We start from the raw sequence: 18,496 nt of genomic DNA on the forward strand, positions 1-18,496 counted from the left end.
CACACACACACACACATACAGGTCGGTCTGGTTGTTACAGAAAGAAGTGATGATGTCTGCCCCGTGCATGTGCTCTCACAATTTCATTCCTTGAGACGCATCATTTGAGTAAAGGACGAAGGCTTCCCCACCCAGGTGAGTACATCTGCAGCATCCTCAGTGCAGGTTGTGGATAAAGGCATGGCATGATGCGTGTGTGGCTGGTGGTGGTGCCCGGTGCGCAGTGAATGATGAAACACCTCACATGGATGTCATGAAGACTGAGCGGGAGAAATGACATTAATTTATGCGCATTTTTTTTACAGAACAACCAGCCACATGGCGCTGATTTTAATATTTTAGGTTGATTATTTTTTATTTTGTTGTTGTTTTAAATGTCGCTATCCTTCTCATTGTAACCCGGCACGTTTTATTTACCATCACCTCTGAGTCATGTGCGGACAGAAAAGATGGTGAAGCCCCTTTTGGCTTTGTGCGCTCAGTCATCCTCAGCCTCTACACAGTCATACTAGTGTCCATGCGTGCGATGCAGTTTTATTACAGCCTCTATAATAACTGCGCTGAAGGTTACTCAGCATCAGCGTTCAGGGGGCTTTGAAACAACGGCCTTTGCCTCATGCAAACCAGGCTAATCTGGGAGCGGTAGAGGAAATCTATTAATCGCTTAATCCGCTGGTTGATGGGCGGCGAGAGGCGCATTGTTTCTGCAACGTGGTCGCATGGAAAGATTTTTTCGCTGTTGATGAGAAGAAACAAAAATTGCTCATCTGTGCACGAACATGAGCAAAATGCAAAACCAAGACAACGAAATTCAAAAAGACAAGGATGCTGCGCACCTTAATCCGCCTTTGGGTGGACGGATAGTCCGTGTCCACACCCTTCAGTGTTTCCCAATGCTGTTTAAAGCATAAACCATCGCCTATTAAATGTGTAGCATAAAAGACAAAAAACATCACGCCCTCTATGTTTTCTTCAGCGTTTCATTCGGGGAACCACTGTGTGTTTGCTCGTACTCTTTTTTAAGTTGATAAAGGGGATTTACGGGTTTTCCCCCACCCCGGGGAGCTGCGGCTGGAAAGGAGTGTTTGGGTTCGTATGCAAATGGCCACCCCCTTCAATTATTTAGGGTGGAAACATGAAAGTCTCAGTACCTCGACCTGTCACAGCCCAGCTCATGTGCCCAGGCCTTTTTCCCCAGCACAGCGACTGACGACAAAATGTTTCCCATTCATTGATGTTGCTCTGCTGGCAGCCATGTGATCTCCATGTGAGAAATAACTGCATCCCTGGGATGAAGCATTAATTTTCTGTTTGGCCTTATGCAGTCAGATGGGATTATTAGGCAGTTTAATATTCTGATTTAATTTCTAATTAAAACTCTACTGAAACATTTAAGCCGTTCAGTTAAAATACGCTTTGATTTTTTTTTTTTTACAATTTTTTTTCCAAGACTGCCTTTTTTCATCTGTCATGATTTAGAGTTTTGATTTCCACCTCAGATCTTTTAAAAGAGTTTTCACGCAGACATACACAAAATTTCAGTGAGGATTAGACCCATGGCTGCAATTCACCACGTGTTTTCTCAATGACAAAGCACTAACACAACCTCACTGAGATTTTTGCTGGCAGTTTACTTACTGCAGTGTTTCTTTCTCTGCCCCACAGACGTTTGGTGATAATGAAGAAGTAAATCACTTCCTCATCAGTCAGCCTCTACAAACCCCACAGGGCCCTGAACCCGAACATCTTCAGACTTGCAGCTTTGCACAGAGTATAAAAAGTGACTCTTTACAGACACCGGCCCTGCCCTTTCAGCCCGACTTCCAAAAAGACTTTCCACCCTTTGCCCTTGATTGCTTTATCAAATGCCCAAAAACAGCAAGGCCGTCAAGAGAGAGCTTGACGACGATGTCACAGAGTCTGTCAAAGACCTGCTTTCCAATGAAGATGCCTGCGATGATTCCTTCAAGAAGAGCTCGCTGATCGTCAAAAAACATGAAGGGGAAGGGAAAGAGTGTGATGTGGAGGAGGGAGGCTCAGATGGCGAGGAGGAGGAACGCCCGGCATGGAACAGCAAGCTCCAGTACATCTTGGCCCAAGTTGGCTTCTCTGTAGGCCTGGGCAACGTCTGGAGGTTCCCCTACCTGTGTCAGAAGAACGGAGGAGGTGAGTTACTGTTTGCGTAACAAGAAAACTGAACTATCCTTTAAAGTGAGCAATATATCAGGCTTGAAGACCCAAAACTGGGATGAAACATAACTATATTTTTATAGGATTTACAGAAAGTGTGTGTTGTATATGTTGTTACAGAAGATAAATGAGGACTAGAGACACTGTCTATGCTATTTGCTTCTATCCCTGTGTGGAGGTACAGAACTGGATTGCATGAGTTTTCATATTAACCACATGGATGTGCCTGGAAGTGACAGGAACCAGTAGTATATTCATCCAGCTGTTATTATGACACTAAAGTTACATTTGTTTACAATGTGTGTATCATTATCTACTCAATACTAAAACATTTTCTTATATGAGAGTGAAAACCAGTATCACAGAATTAGATTAAAACTTACTGTTGTAAGACAAAAATGAGCCAAACTCATTTGAACAGCATAAAATGATCAAGTATCAAAAACAGATTCATGCTGTGTGATATGTGCGGGTCTACGTGCACTGATCCTGTGTGATTTTTAAGTGTTAAGTCTATTTGACACTCGTCTGTCATAGCCAGACTCCTCAGTGACCTTCAGGATCGACATGAGAGTCACGTGACAATTTGTCTGTGTTGTTGTGCAGCCTGCACCATCACATGTACATGAAGCAGCTACATGAAACATAACAGGCTATAACCCCATAATGCAGCTGTCAACACACAGATCATTCGGTGAGCGGCCGTGATGCTGTTATTTGTGGCAATCAAACCCATATGTCCCCACGATTTCTTGAAATAAGCCCATGCAAGGTCTGCAAGGGAAGGTCTCACAGAGGATATGAGGAGGACTTGCAGTGGGCTGTGTGTCCCGGGAAGGGGATAAGGTGTTGAACTACCCACCTGGAGATTATGTGAAGCCACTGACCACCGTGAGAAAGCTGATTAAATAAAATCGTCTCAGACAGGTTGGCCAGACAGGATAAAAACTCTCAGTCCAAGTTTGTCATCAACAACAGCAACAACAGTTCACAGTGTCTATTTCAAACCATCTAAAAGAACACATGCAAATGTCCCTTTGGCATATTGTCCATTATGTGATGTTTATTGATATGTAATATTAGGATTGTTTCCAACCATTGGAAACAGAGATTTGTGTTAATTAGGAAACATTTCAAAAACAACAATAGCACTGAAATGACTGATTATTTCATTACATTACATTAGAAAATCTAGGGTAAATGTTTTGAAATTGGTTGATTTCATGGAAAAGTCTCTCGACAATGTTACACAGTCACTTAGTTTTAGGGACATATAAGAAGCCCCCATAAAGGAAATGATAAACATTTTTAGATGGAAGACGAAGTTTAAATTTAGGTTTAAGGGTTAGAGTTAGGCAAATAATTATAGTTTGGGTCTCCAGAAAATGACTGTAAGTCGATGTGCTGTCCTCTGTGTGTGTGTGTGTGTGTGTGTGTGTGTTTGTGCACAGGGGGTGCAGCTCAAATCACAACCTCTCACTTGACCTTGCCATGTTTTCAGTGCTGTTCTAAACAGCTCTGGTCACCCTGCTGTGTTTAACTGTAATTAGATTAAAACGACAGATCGGGGCCTGGGGAAGGTCTCGGTGTGTTTTTGTATGTGTGTGGGCTTTTCCTTCACCTTTATTCACCCACACCAGGAAGATACTGTATGTGCATTAATGTGCTGTGTTCATAAATATTTTATTTAGTGATTTGTTTGGCTAACTATGTAAAACATTTTGATATTCTTTTTACTGTCATATATGAAAAAACAAAAAGCTGGAGCACAAGACAAAGCCTCTCATATGTAAATCAAATACTACTACCACTACTACTACAGCTACTTCCTCTGCAGATCCTTAGTCTTCTTTAATCTTGTATTTCCTCGTTTAATGACCAGAATGCCCCTCTGTGGCCTAAACACCTCCCTGCTTGGTTCAGCTTTGCTCTGCTGTTACCTCTAAAGCTCAGAAATAATCTCTGTCCTTTCATTTGCCTCTGGCCCTCAGAGAGTTTGTGCACACCACTGGCAGTGTATATTTTGTACATTTTAATTAACGTACTGTCTGAACCTGCATTTGGAACTTCCCAGCAACACCCCGACCCGACAGCTGCTGTGCAAATTTCTTTAAGAAGCAGGAGTGGATCACACATCTTGTCAGACATGCCTTGTCATTGTCTTTATATATTTAAGGTAGTTTCTCGTTGCTGATGCTGTGTGCGTCCAAATCATCCATGTACATGTGACGGTGCCAAACATGAGAAGGTCAGTCATCTGGTAGAAGCAGAAACTGAGAAGTAGGACTGGGGAAGTTATTTTGGTATAAGATGAAATGAACTCTTATCAGACTGTTTGCTCGGGGGGGGGGGGTTCAAAAGACAATAGAGACTAGAGGGAGTTTTGATGCTGACTGATGTCAAATCCTCTTCCCAGTATGAAAGTATGAGCTGTATCCTCAATGAACCAGAATTAGATGTTTTAATATTAGAAACAAGTTAGTATACTATACAAACACACACACACACACACAACAGCTAGACAAACACACAAATATTTATTTCCTGTCTATGACCAGAGGGGGGACAGTCGGGCTCAGTAAAGTCTGAATGAACGTCCTGCCAGATGAAACAATAAACTCTGCTGACACAGGGACGAAGCTAAGCTTTAAAATAATTCATCCCCAGTGGAGGTTTTGACGCTGTCATTAGTGACCAATAGCAGCCATTACAGTGCATCACCTGATGCTGCGCTTTAGTTAGGGGGAGAGGGGAAATGTGACGAACTGCGAATTTTTTTTTTTGGCTGATTCTTCCATTTTGAGAAGTTTTAAGTTCACAATAGATTTTCCTCCTTGTTACTTTATGGCACCACAATATTACAGCCTGGGTAAATGTTACTCATCCACCCTTAACTTTGTAATGTGCCCGACAGTAGTCCCACTATAATTTAGGCACTGTAATTTCAGCCTTCAGTTTCTTTCCTGGTTTGTAGAGGTATTGGATTGCACCACACACTGTGAGGGACGTATTAAGCGCAGACACTGATAAAGCTCAGCAGATGTGCGTATAGTAATTTGTTTGTGTGTGTTTGCGTAAAAGAGATAATGAGACAGAGGCAGCACTGTGTTTCATGCTCTTTTGGAAAATGTGTCTATCAAAGGGACATCATAGGTAAATGCATAGTGAATTTGTATACACAGGATGGCAGGGATATAAAAACAGGCTAAAGAAACTGATGTGTGTATGTACATTTTGTGCCCATATGCTCGTAAAGCTGATTTCAGAAACCGTAACAGTTTCCCTTCCTTGTTGTCTGGATTGTGTGGACTGACAGGAGCGTACCTGGTGCCCTACCTCATCCTGCTGGTACTGATCGGCATCCCGCTGTTCTTCCTGGAGCTCGCCGTAGGACAGCGGATCCGCAGGGGCAGCATCGGGGTGTGGAACTACATCAGTCCTCGGCTGGGGGGCATCGGCTTTGCCAGTTGTGTGGTGAGTCTGACACTGAGGTCTCAACACCTGTAACATAAACCAACTACAGTGCAGCAGGAGCTTGACAATGGGCTGCATGAATAGTGAAAGAAGTGAGGAATAAAATAGCCACAGAAGCATTTTAAAATGGTTTCATCTGTAGTGCTGTATGTTGAAAATAATGCAGTTCTTTATCAACCACGTTATGGCATCTCTGATATCTCAAAAATGATCTGGAATATATGATGTGACGTGGTTTCTGTTTCCCACAGCAGCAACAATAGGTGTTTGTTCATCTACAGGAATCATTTAAAAGGACAAGAAGAAACTGCACAAGTACCAGGAGTAAGAAGAGAAGGATAAAGGTCTGAAGATGTGTAAACTAACTTGCCTCTGTTCCCTGCAGGTCTGTTTCTTTGTGGCGCTCTACTACAACGTCATCATCGGCTGGAGTCTCTTCTACTTCTCCCAGTCCTTCCAGCATCCTCTGCCATGGAATGAATGTCCACTCGTAAAGAATAAGAACAGTACATGTAAGGCACAATCACAATCTGACATATTAACTCATGGACCGATTCAGCAGCACCACCTACAGCCCTACTGTTAACTGCCTTTAGAAGACTTGAAATGTTTTTATAGTGTTTCCTTTATAAACCGCCATCGTGTCCATAGATGTGGTACCGGAGTGTGAGAAGAGCTCAGCCACCACCTACTACTGGTACCGTGAGGCCCTGAATATCTCCGACAGCATCTCTGAGGGTGGAGGACTCAACTGGAAGATGACGGTGTGCCTGCTGGTTGCCTGGTCTATGGTTTGCCTTGCTATGATCAAGGGTATCCAGTCTTCTGGGAAGGTACGGAAAATTTTGTTCTCTGCATTTTTAGTTTCCTTGGTACAGCGATTTCTACCAGCCTTCCTGTTGCACCAACTTAGGGTACTACAGATACCTGGAGCAAAGAGCAAAAGAGGACAAGACAGTTTGCTACAGGTGTCCTGGTAATCCTGGCAGCCTGGCCTAAAAAATACTCAAACAGGCCATGACTGTACTCTGGAACAGTTAGAGAAAAGCCCATCTCCTGCTAAGTGTTTTGGAAAATCCTCATTCATAAAAGGATCACTTTAAGGCACAGGCTTATAGAGCGCAGCATCCAGGAATGCCTGGTCTCAAGACACTGCTGAGTGATTGCTCTAATGTGACTTCCCAACTTTTTTAATGATACAGTCTCAGACATGTGATGTTGTGTGGGATTTCTGGCTCCGCTTCCTTTATCTTTCTATAATAATGCTGACAGTAGCATGTAAATGGAAGGATTAGCCCACTGGCAAGAGGCTGGCATTCGCTTGTAAACTCAGCCCACTGGCCTTCTCTCCTTACAGATGATCTTTATCATTCGACACTTTCTTATATCATATGACCAGCATTACTGAGTGCACTCCCAAGGTCACAGCCAAGCCTTTACTAATTGGAAAAATGGTCATACTTTTTAATGTTCCCAGATTAAGCTTTGATGCAGAAGTCATTTGATTTTGGTATTATCCCCACTTCTTCTGTCAGGCATGGGTGGGGTGCAACAGGCGTTCATTTATAAGGTTGAATGAACTTAACCCAGTGAGATGAGTCTTTGTAATAGTGCCAGACTTATGGAGCATTAACACCCAGCTGCAGCTCTATTGGGATTTTTGGAGTCTTAGAGCTCATTATTTAGATTTTACAACACATCTAGTGTATGGGTTGTCTCAGCTGCATATATCAATTTGTATAGGCAGCTGTTTCCACCATTAAAGCTCTTGCAAACCCAATATATTCAGCCTACCAAGCACCAAACAGTAGATATGCAAAGTTAGCAGCTAGCTGGCCAAGAAAGTGGCACATTTTACAGCTAATGATCCAGATGTTTCCTTAGGATTTGGCAGAGACCAAATCAGAGCTAAAACGAAAGGGAATCGAACTAAGATTTACCAAGTGCCCAGAAAATATGGCTCCAGCGGGATGCTCATGTTGTTCTCTGTCTGCTGGAAGTTAAACTGGCAGTACACAGTAGCTTCTAAGCCATTGAAAGTGTGGTGACCCTCTACTGGCCAAAGACACAGTGAATGTGGCTTTAAGGATATGATCTTCAGGTTAAATATTGGGGCAAACAACATGTTACAGACGGAGGAAAGGATGTTTTCCTTGATGCCGGCAGCCAATTTCATTGGCACTGTGGGATACAAAAGAATATTGATGCTCTCTCTAACCAAGTTCACACAAAAGCCTTTTCCAAGGATTTCCTTCTGTGTGTCTGGGTGGGTGTGAAAGGGATCCCACTGTTCTTGGTTACCATGGTTATATGTGCTGTATTGGCTTGGCTTTATTGTCAAAAGCGTAAGGAGCAGTTGTGGCCTGTGATTGGGGAGAAAGAGAGTGGTCTCATCGTAGATCTAGTAAAATAACTGTAAAGTTTAATGAAGGCATCAGACGTTTCTGAACAGAAATCAAAAACAATGGCTGTAATATTCTAGATGTCAAATAGCTTTAGAATATGGACAATATGTATACAGGACCTTCATATAAGCATATTTTCTGATAGGATATAAATCTGACACTAATGTGGGGAAGATATCTGCTTCTCACACAAACGGCTTATTTGGCCTCGTGCTGACCAAGGCCACGATCCTGTTCTTCAACAAAGACGCAGCTTTAATCAGGAACCAGCTGACAACAGAACAAAAAAAAATAATAATTAATGTATTTCAATTTTGACACTAACTGTATATTTAGGGATCATCATCTAACATTTAACTCAATAGAACTCTTAAAATATAAAAATGGCATTTTATATATATATTTGTGTAAGTTAATCAGGATTAGAAACTGGTCTTTTTCTGTTTAGAGGCACTGGGAGAAAATCATTAGAACCTTGACTGAGCCAAAAATAAATCCCATATATGACTAAGTTCTGCTTTCAGGGTGTACTGTCCTTTTTCACTTTAAGATGAGACATGACGTTGTCTTCAGCGCTTCATATGGACCAAAGTGTAGGAGACTCAGTGTCTCTGAATCACAACACTGTGTGTATGACTCAATCCCAAACCACCTCCCAGTGTGTGCACCCACGCCCCACTGCCACCAGTCCTGTAAACCCACATGTTGCAGTGACACAGCTGACTCAGGCCTTCAGTCCTGCTCTCAGTCTTTAGCTGCACCTCATCCATGTAATAACATGTAGTGTCAAATAAAGGTGTTTTAGCAATCAGAATTTCTGAACCGACGTCAGAGACAGAACAAAAGTTCAAAACAGTTTGATCGTTAGACAGAACTGATCATGTTCCGCTCTCTTCTCTGCATAATTTGATGTTCCTGTCAAATTAGAACGATCAACACTGCGTGGATAACTAGTAAAGTGCATGTGTTTGGTTTTCTAAAGACACAATCTATTGCCTGACAAGCATTTTTCTCATTGGAACTAAACAGCAATTAACCTCATCTCATAGCCCAGAAGGTCAACTGCTACTCCGTGATCTAGAAACCCATAAGCAGCAATGGAGGAGACATAATGTACAAGTGGTCTAGTGTAGTGGGTAAAACACACTCTGAAACTAGGACAGTGGCATCAATAAAAAACTTAATTCACATGCAGCTCTGTTCATTTTTTGCTTAGAGATTCACCTCCAATCACTGCCTGTGTTCCGCGTTAAGTTGTTCCTCGGGGAACAATAGAACACCTTGAAATATGCAGAGTGACTTTTTTTGAGGTACAAGCTGACTGCAGACGTTTGCTGCTGTTTAACAAATGTTCTGTTCACTTGCAGGTGATGTACTTCAGCTCCCTGTTCCCATACGTCGTCTTGATCTGCTTCCTGGTTCGAGCCCTGCTCCTAAAGGGCTCCATAGACGGGATTCGGCACATGTTCACACCCCAGGTAATGCACCTTTAGAGCCAGAGCTTTTTGATTATACTGTATGTTGACATAAGAGAGAACCAGGTACTAAAATAATGTAATTACAAACACTGTACAATGATTCTACATTTATCTCATCTTATCCCAACAGCTCTGGTTTCTCGATACCTTTTAAGAGTTTACACACAAAACAACTGATAATCTTCTTAAACATGAGACACTGTGATACATAAATCTACCAATACAATGTAAAATAATGACCATAATATTTAACAATATAGCGCTGAAGAAAGCCACTGTATATTTCACTGAGTACCACATGTTGTTGATACTACTAGTGAATGTTACTAGTACAAGTGCAGTTGCTGCAGTACTTACTTTATACTGTGGTATTGATTAGCAGAAAAACCAGTATTTCCTGCACTAAATATTCCCTGTTCAATCCACTGACTGTAACAAAAAAGGTGTGTGAATCCTATCTGTGCTCCAATAGGCCGATTCCTCAGCAGCAACAGGCCAATGGCATTTTTGATCCGTAATCATGTCACCATGGGAACAGGAGGTAGCGAGGGTTTATACAACCAACCAGCCGAAGACACTCACTCTCAGCGGAGTACATCTGTCTCGGCTTGTTTGCCTGTTTTGTCTCGATGGCTGGCATCTTACGACTTCAAACAGCAGGACTGCAACCATCCTAGGCATCAGAGTCCTGGTGCCAGTGCACCAGATACCCTGCTGCAAAACACAGACAGAAACAATGTTTATATGTTCATGATCTGGAGGAGATAATAGATTATAGAAAATAATCAATAGTTGTTATGTATGCTTTGTTTCAGCAACGTCACAGAAAGACTCGATTGTCACTTAAAAAGAAGTTTTGTTGTTGTTGCACTCTTGAAAGGTTCTTTTCATGTCTTTATTAAAATATCTTGCTTCAAGCTTGGGTCCTCTACCAGAGGCCTGGGAGCTTGAGGGTCCTGTGCAGTATCTTAGCTGTTCCTAGGACTATGATTATCTGAACAGTTGGAGCCACTCTCCCAGTTTGGGGGGTCACAGCCCGAAGTGGTCCGATTACCACAGAACTGTTTCCTCCTACATCCTTTCTGGTTCTTCTTTCAGCCTTTGGTATTTCTCGAGTTTCTCATGTTCCCTCTCTCTGATATTGCTATTATACCAGCGGGGTATCTGAAGACCGGCAGGGTTTAGGTGTTGATACCTCAGACCTTGTTCTTGCCATTCAGCTGGTGATGATGATTAAACAAAACCACATCTGTCTTCTGTTTTCAGCTGGAGATCATGTTGGAGGCCAAGGTGTGGCGAGAGGCAGCCACGCAGGTCTTCTTTGCTCTGGGTCTCGGCTTTGGCGGTGTCATCGCCTTCTCCAGTTACAACAAGCGGGACAACAACTGCCACTTTGATGCTGTCCTGGTGTCTTTTATCAATTTCTTCACCTCCGTTCTGGCCACCCTGGTGGTGTTTGCCGTGTTGGGTTTTAAAGCCAACATCATGAACAGCAAATGTATTTCACTGTGAGTAAAAGCTTCTGTTCAGGTTTAGATATCTACAGAATACATTTGTGTTCCTGCAGTATTTTTATTGTTTACTCAGAAAAGGAATTGTGAAGCTTAATTTCCTGACTACAACATTATCGTTAACTTCTGCCTGTTTTTTAGGAACACTAATAAGATTGTGACGTTGCTGGGGAACGGCATTGACGAAAGCCTGTTCCCCCACCACATCAACCTCTCTCAGAGTAGTCAGATCAGTGCAGAAGACTACCATCAGATGATAGAAAGCATCAAAGGGAAAGTGGGGGACGAGGACGAGTTCCAGAAACTGGGACTAGAACCCTGCAGCATCGAGGACGAGCTCAATAAGGTACCTGCCAAAACAAAAGCTGTGATAGGGTCAAACTGTCTTTAATAGATGTTGAATACATGACATTTCGGGAAAGAGCACAGTCTCTAATTTTTGACCTCTTCTTCATTCCCTCTACCAGGCGGTCCAAGGCACAGGCTTGGCCTTCATTGCCTTTACAGAGGCCATGACCCACTTCCCTGCCTCGCCCTTCTGGTCCGTCATGTTCTTCCTCATGCTGGTTAACCTTGGCCTGGGCAGCATGTTCGGCACCATCGAGGGAATCCTCACTCCACTGATAGATACTTTTAAAGTCCGCAAGGAATTTCTTACAGGTAGTGATTATGAACATTATGCAGGATTATCTCCTAAATGGCGACTAAAGCCAACCAAGGGCTAATATACAAGGTTACAGGCCCTACAAATACAGGATTACAAACGTTTATTTATTAAAACTGACAAAGTAATAACATTACAGTACATCAAACCTCCAAGTAATTTCAGGGGTTACAACCTAAACATATTACTGTATTCTTGGGCCATCCTGCTGGTCGTAACAGCTTTGGCTTTTGTTTGCATGTTCCATATAAAAGTTAAATGTGCTTTCTTCTCCTCTGTTTCTCCTGATTTTTAATTTTTTTTTTTTTTTTACAAAGTCTTTGTTATAAATCTTTGAATGGAGTAACGAATCTGTCAGGACAGACAGTAACTGACCTGCATCTCTCCTGCAGTGGGATGCTGCGTGTTGGCCTTCTCCATTGGTCTCACGTTTGTTCAGCGCTCAGGGAACTACTTCGTGGCCATGTTTGACGACTACTCGGCCACTTTACCTCTGCTCATAGTGGTTATACTGGAGAATGTGGCAGTTGCTTGGATCTACGGGATTGAGAAGTAAAAACAATCTAAGCTTTTACTTTTGGTCTTGAAACTAATTATAAAAACCATCTATTATTTTATCACAAACCTTTTTATTTTATATATTTATAATAAAACATTCATATTATGTTTTGAGTAATCTTGACACAACAAAATTGAAAAATACTGCAGTCACATTAGAATTTGACCTTTTTGAGAGTTTAGTTTGAAATACAATGGAACTGTCAGATAACACCATTTACAGGGGAAAGGGTCTATTCCTGGAAGAGACTCAGTTGGTGTATTGTTTGAATGAAGCCATAAAGATAAAATATAAACAACATACAAAGGCCATTAGGTTTATATAGCAGAAACATGGCACTATTGTGAGTTCTTTACCACGAGCGACTGATCTCACCTCCTGCTGTTTCGTTGCTGCCGCTCTCTCAGATTCTTTGAAGACCTAAAGGACATGCTGGGCTTCACACCATACCGCTTCTACTACTACATGTGGAAGTACATCACGCCCATCCTGCTGCTGGTCCTCCTGTGCTCCAGCTTAATCCAGCTGACCATGACACCACCCAGCTACAGTGCCTGGATAGAGGAAGAGGTGAGTCAACGTCTCCTGCTTATCGCTCCATGAGACCAGCGATCAATGGGGGGTGGAAGTTCTCCGACTTGGTAAACCTGGAACAAGTAAAAAGCAAATTAAAGGGTTCAAAGTAAGTGAGTTCTAAAACAGGCAAAGTCTTGAATGATAAACACATGTTTAGGTGTCTTTTAACCCTCGGACAATCACCGGGATGTGTAGTCTACCATACAGACGTTGAATCACCTTTTTGATCACATCAAGCGAAAACTAGAGTCATTTTGTAAGTGGAGCAAAGGCCACATGGAACAGACTGGGCCTGCATGTACCAAGGGAGGGTGGTAGTTTTCAGCTCATTTAAGCAGCCAATTAGGTTCAGCTGAAAATGAACCTGAAATGATGTGGTGAGACCAGGACTGCTACTAATATTTCTTTGCCGGATCTTTTACACAAAAGTTGTTTTGTCAACTAACACTCTAAAATCTCTAATGTGGCCATCATTAACTCAGTAAACCAGTATTGGTGCCTTATTAACTCTGTTACTTAACAAAACCCTGTTAATGAGCCACCGTTCGTTCGATCACCAAGTTAGTGACACATCCTTCTTGCCATCTGCCTTTCTGCCATTTTTACTACAACTTTCTGTTTTTCTGATTCTTGTCTTCCAGGCCAGAGAGCAGACCTTGCGTTTCCCTCTGTGGGGCATCGTGGTCTGCATCTCCCTGGTGGTGATGGCCATCATGCCTGTGCCAATTGTCTTTGGGCTGCGCTACTTCAACATCATCGATGACAACACCAGTGGCCTTTCCACTGTCTCCTATAAGAAGGGCCGCATCATTAAGGAGAGCGCCCGGCCGGGTGAGGACGACGACACCAGCCTGATCCAAGGCAAGTCGCCCAGCAAGGCGCCTCCTGCGATGCCTGGTAGCACCATCTACCGCAAGCAGAGCGGCGGTGGCAACCCAGATGCGGACACTGCACCCAACGGTCGTTACGGTATTGGGTACTTGATGGCCGACATGCCGGATATGCCCGAGTCAGACTTATAGACTTACTGTAATAGTAAGCCCTGCCCGGCCATATCGGCTGGCCACTCTTTCCCTCCACCCCTCACTGCGCGTTTAGTTGGTTGTATTATCGATGCATATTTCACCGTACTGTATATTCTTTGTAGATATCATAGCTGCTCTCTGTTTATTGTCACTGAACCTTATATGACTGTGTACTTTAAAAAAAAAAAAAGGGTGTGGGAATAATCATCCCTGACTGAAACCTCGCCCATTTACTTAGAGGTCTCCCAAATTCACCTCTTCAGCCTTTGCTTTCTCCTCCTTGCAGAACCTGCAGGTGAGAACAGGCGTAAGCAATAAGGTGGATACTCCTGCAGGCGAACACCAGTTAGAATGTGCAAAGAGGAGTCTGCAAAGCAGCAGGTCAGAGGGTAAAAAGGTCATCCTGGGTCTGTGTAGGCAGCGTAACTCAAGCCAGCTTAAGCCTTAATGTGAAAAACGATTGTTGGTGACAGGTCCAAGAATAAGATGGCCTTTAAAACCCTCTATAATGATCGTTAGAGACAGAAGTGTGCCTAAGTAATTTATATTTGTTTATAGAATACATGATAAATGTTGTATATTTGAGGTATTCTGTAAATATAATATAAATATTATAAATATATTTATCTCGATAGTTTGGATATCAGAGCACCATGTTTTTAAGGTTCAGAAGTACTTCAAATCCTTAACTCTCGTCTCTTTGTTTTTTTTACTAATGTGCTGTCAATGTATCTGAGGAACAAGTCCTCCTTGTAAATAATTTTTCCATGAAATGGCTTCTAATGCAATATCTTTTTCCTCCCATCAAGATTAAAAAAAAAAATGATACTCTGAAACTGACATTTGATCTTTTTGTCTCCATTTTGTGTCTTTCGATGCCAGTTTGTCCTTTTTGATTATTGTAAATACAATGTAGTTAATGTAAAGAAGCATCTTCTTCTGCCTGGTTCCTGGTCCCCATGTTCTAGGTGTAAATAACGCTCTGACAACATACAAACAGCTGTAACAGTACATAAAATAGTATTTATTGATTTGTTCTGTGTGACACCATCACAAGAAGTCATTTTAGATAACATGCCATAAATCTACACAGCAGGCAGCATTATGAGAAGTCCCCTGTTCTGTTTACTGATGTGGAATAACTGAGCTCACTGGGAAACACACACACAGACACAGACACGGGAATAAATAATCCAGTACACACATAGTGGTTTTTAACTTTGGCTTTCTTTCCAGTTTCTTTTTTTAATCCTACAGGTAAATAAACATCGAGCAGGAGGTCTTCCTGAACATCTGCACTGCTCTCAGCCCTGAAAACATTCATTAGACCACCTGTATCCCTTCTAGAACAAGGTCTCTCTGAAAAACTATAATAAACTATAACTATAATATAACAAACTAGTAATAAAACATGCCAGGCTGTTTCATACGAGTGCATCTTCAAAGAAGAAAAATATTCCATGATTTCTTGAATCAGTTTCTCTTTGATTTATTGCAATGTGCATTCAGTTCTTGGTCTTCCTGGGTCAGTGTACTGGAAAGTACAAAAGGCTGTCAGAAAATGAGGTAAAACGTCCCGTTCAGTGTGTCCTGCTGACACGTCCATGAACTGGAGAGTTGATCCCTTTTGCACACAAGTCTGATTGAAAACAAAACGGTGTTGTTATTACTGCCACTGGTTAGGGCTCAGCTAAAACATCATCACCACACGTCTGGGTATCGCTTGATAATTAATTCAGATGAATCAATCGAATGTCTTTCACTGTTCTGCAATATAAAAATATCAACTCTATGTGTGTGACACACAACTTCATTGATTTTATTTGAACCCTTAATCTGGGTGGATGAAGGGAATAGAGCATACAGGTCATGCACATACAGGTAGAGAGCAAATGTGTATAAGCAGTGCTAGTCCAGCCAATCAGGCGCCAAGAAGAGTCAAACAGAAGCAGCTTCTCTTCCTATGGAAGCTGCTTCTAGTGATGCTCTGCTTAGTACAACAGCAGCTGCATTTCTGCTGATACTAGCACTGCTCCTCCTTAAAGCCTGCACATTAAATGAGCAAAAATATATTGAAACTGCTACATGAGGTCTGTGCAGGTGGGCTTTGACCTCTGAGGTCAGGATTTTTGTCAGATGTTTTTTTTTTTTTTTTTACACAATGAAATGTAATTTAGGGCTCTTTAGCATTGCAAGATTTCACTCTTACTGTTATCATAACTGCTACCTTCAACAAAAGTGCTCTATCCTGCAGCATTATAAACTGAAGTAAAAGAGGAATAAACAGAACCATACAAACCCTCAGCTGTGGTGGAGCTGCTCTCTCATTTTGGCTGAGATCTGCTCCCTCTTCTCACAGTGTCTCTTCAGGTCTTTGACCTCCATCGGCAGCGTGCTGTTCCACACCATTAAGACCGACTCCTCATCTGAGAGCAGAGAAACACGCACTGAGACCAACACAGAGAACCTCACACGGCGAGACAGCTGTTTTCATAAAGAGTGGGATAAACAATGAAGCATCACCAGACTCACCACACTGATTCTTGTCTTGTGGGATTCTTCTGCCCAAAATCAGCACCACATTCTTCCACTTTAGGGTTTCTGCTCATGAAACGAAAGTAATTCCACTTAAGTTCATAGAGAAAGGCTGGTACACACACCGCATTCAAACAGGCGAGGATGATAACAACAACAACAACAACAACACATCTAGTTTGGGGATGAAGGAAAACAAACATAACACAAAAAAGTGAGCAAACTGTGAGCAGCATGCTGAGCTGTTCCACACATGCCTGTACACAAACACCCTGGCAGTCCATGAAACAGAAACAAGAAACAGAGAAACCCAGCTGGTTTTAACTCATTTACATTCAGTTTTTTCTTTTTAAAATCCATTCTCATGCACTGTTGTATGCTATATATCTTTTATTTACTTGAAGCTCAAATACCTCAAGTAAATACTGGAGACAGCTGGTTCTTCACAAAACCAGAATTAAAAAAAAAAAAAAAAAAAAACAACTTTCCTGAACTTCAGATGTTTATGACAAAGTGTGCAGGAAAAATCATTTCCCTTTAGTCTGACAAGGCACCTGAGCTGCCTAAAGTCCTGAGATTATCACTATCTCATAGTATAGTCATTTTTTAAAATATTCGCATCTATAAAATATGGTACTAGAAAATCAAGTAAGATTATTAAACATGTAAGAATGAGGTTTACTTGCAAATGTGGGCCCACCTATAAATGCAGGGGTGATGCAGCGGATGGAACTGCAGCAGGGACTGAAGACCTGCAGAGTCTGGTGTTTGTAGAGCTCCAGCACCAGCAGGTGGCCCCCTCTAGTGCCGATCCAGAGAGTTGCAGCACTGTGCACCAGGAGGGCCTTGACTCTGGCCCAGTGGGGAGCAGACTCTGTGGGCAGCACCACCTCCCCGACTTTGCAGTCATGTCTGCAGGGAGAAGAGCCAATAATACGCTGCACCTGAATTTCCTATAAATGTGTGATTCTGACAGTGGACAACAGACTATAATCAGAGAGAATATACAACAATATTGAGTTTGCCTTCTGTCTCAGCGCTCATTGATGTGTGTTACCTGATGATGTGAGCACAATCAATGCAGTCCACCATCCTCTCACTCCTCTTGTCCCAGACCTCCACGCTCGGCGTGCCAGCTTTGCTCAGGTACACAAATTTATCAACAACCATCCGAGAGACACACTTCTCAGCTCCCACCGAGTTCTTCTGCCTGAAGGGGGCACACACACACACACTCACTGTACACAACACTCTACTATATAGCACCACAATACTTTGTTATTAAGTCTCTACAGGCCTGATGTTGACTTTAAACTTCATTTGATATTCTATCAAAACACCATGTTTCCCTGTCAACCTGGAGATTTGAACAAACAAATCAAACAACATTTTCAGTAAAGCTGCTACACATTTCCCCACATAACAAAGACTCACCGGGAAGTTAAGTTTGGTCTTGTGTTGACGGTCTTGCAGACGTCGTATTCGGCTGTGAAGCAGATGATCTTGGTCCCGCAGCCGGCCCACACAGACTTACTGTCCAGTGAATGCAACGACTGGCCCAGACACATGAGAGGAGTGTTGACATTTCCCACGGTGACAGTTTTCACCGGCTGCCCGTACTCCTGCTGGAGGAGGGAGAACGAAAAGAAGAATATTTGCAATCCAACAAAACAAAACAAAAAAACCTTTAGAAAACAAAAACAGTGAAGCTTTAATTTAATAACTAATATTTACCTTAAGTACAGAGTCCTCATAAACAGTGAGAACTCCATCTGCTGTACCAACCAGCAAATAATTCTTTCTGTGGCTGAAAAAGTGAAAAAGATTAAGATGGAACAAAGAAAACTGCATATGGTATATCTACACCGTAGGCAAATCTCTTCACATTTGTTTCCGAACTAAAAGATTCACCCATAATGCAACTTTTAGTTTCAGTCATCAGATTTTAATTTAACTTCTTTGCCTTTTCCTGAAACATCTTTGTAAGGACGACTGCTGTACACATGTCCCTTCTCCAAACAGCTCATGTGAAGTAATCAATAAGTCAGTACAGCTGTCACACATCAATATAAAAATGCT

General features: G+C 42.2%; 2 protein-coding genes and 1 long non-coding RNA gene across 6 annotated transcripts in view; 1 reads left to right on the top strand and 2 right to left on the bottom strand.

Annotated features, from left to right (window-relative positions):
- On the top strand, window positions 1–14,672 carry slc6a15 (solute carrier family 6 member 15). The gene is made up of 12 exons (XM_026312560.2): window positions 1–135; window positions 1,666–2,166; window positions 5,507–5,664; window positions 6,050–6,176; window positions 6,316–6,497; window positions 9,437–9,547; window positions 10,814–11,055; window positions 11,200–11,404; window positions 11,526–11,718; window positions 12,115–12,274; window positions 12,689–12,851; window positions 13,499–14,672. Exons 2-12 carry the CDS (start codon window positions 1,866–1,868, stop codon window positions 13,877–13,879), a joined length of 2,223 nt encoding a protein of 740 aa, XP_026168345.1. The 5' UTR covers window positions 1–135; window positions 1,666–1,865; the 3' UTR covers window positions 13,880–14,672.
- LOC113133622 (uncharacterized) lies at window positions 9,999–12,793 on the bottom strand. The gene is made up of 3 exons (XR_003295996.1): window positions 12,657–12,793; window positions 12,098–12,259; window positions 9,999–10,261 (listed from the first exon to the last, which is right to left on the bottom strand). It is a non-coding gene; the product is annotated as an uncharacterized LOC113133622 (long non-coding RNA).
- Window positions 12,796–18,496, bottom strand: part of lrrk2 (leucine-rich repeat kinase 2) — a 24,735-nt gene continuing 19,034 nt past the window's right edge. For 2 of the 4 annotated variants that reach the window (XM_026312558.2, XM_026312556.2), the window contains exons 45-51: window positions 18,152–18,224; window positions 17,852–18,042; window positions 17,475–17,627; window positions 17,118–17,329; window positions 16,415–16,483; window positions 16,182–16,308; window positions 14,886–15,521 (exon numbers count right to left, since the gene is read on the bottom strand). In XM_026312558.2, the coding sequence (XP_026168343.1) occupies window positions 16,184–16,308; window positions 16,415–16,483; window positions 17,118–17,329; window positions 17,475–17,627; window positions 17,852–18,042; window positions 18,152–18,224 (823 nt within the window). In that variant the 3' untranslated portion in view covers window positions 14,886–15,521; window positions 16,182–16,183. Of the gene's footprint in view, window positions 12,929–14,885; window positions 15,522–16,181; window positions 16,309–16,414; window positions 16,484–17,117; window positions 17,330–17,474; window positions 17,628–17,851; window positions 18,043–18,151; window positions 18,225–18,496 lie in introns of those variants that run through there. The other 2 variants (XM_026312557.1, XM_026312559.1) reach the window with 2 other exon arrangements.

Source organism: Mastacembelus armatus, chromosome 6, assembly GCF_900324485.2.
Source record: "Mastacembelus armatus chromosome 6, fMasArm1.2, whole genome shotgun sequence".
Lineage (NCBI taxonomy): Eukaryota > Metazoa > Chordata > Actinopteri > Synbranchiformes > Mastacembelidae > Mastacembelus > Mastacembelus armatus.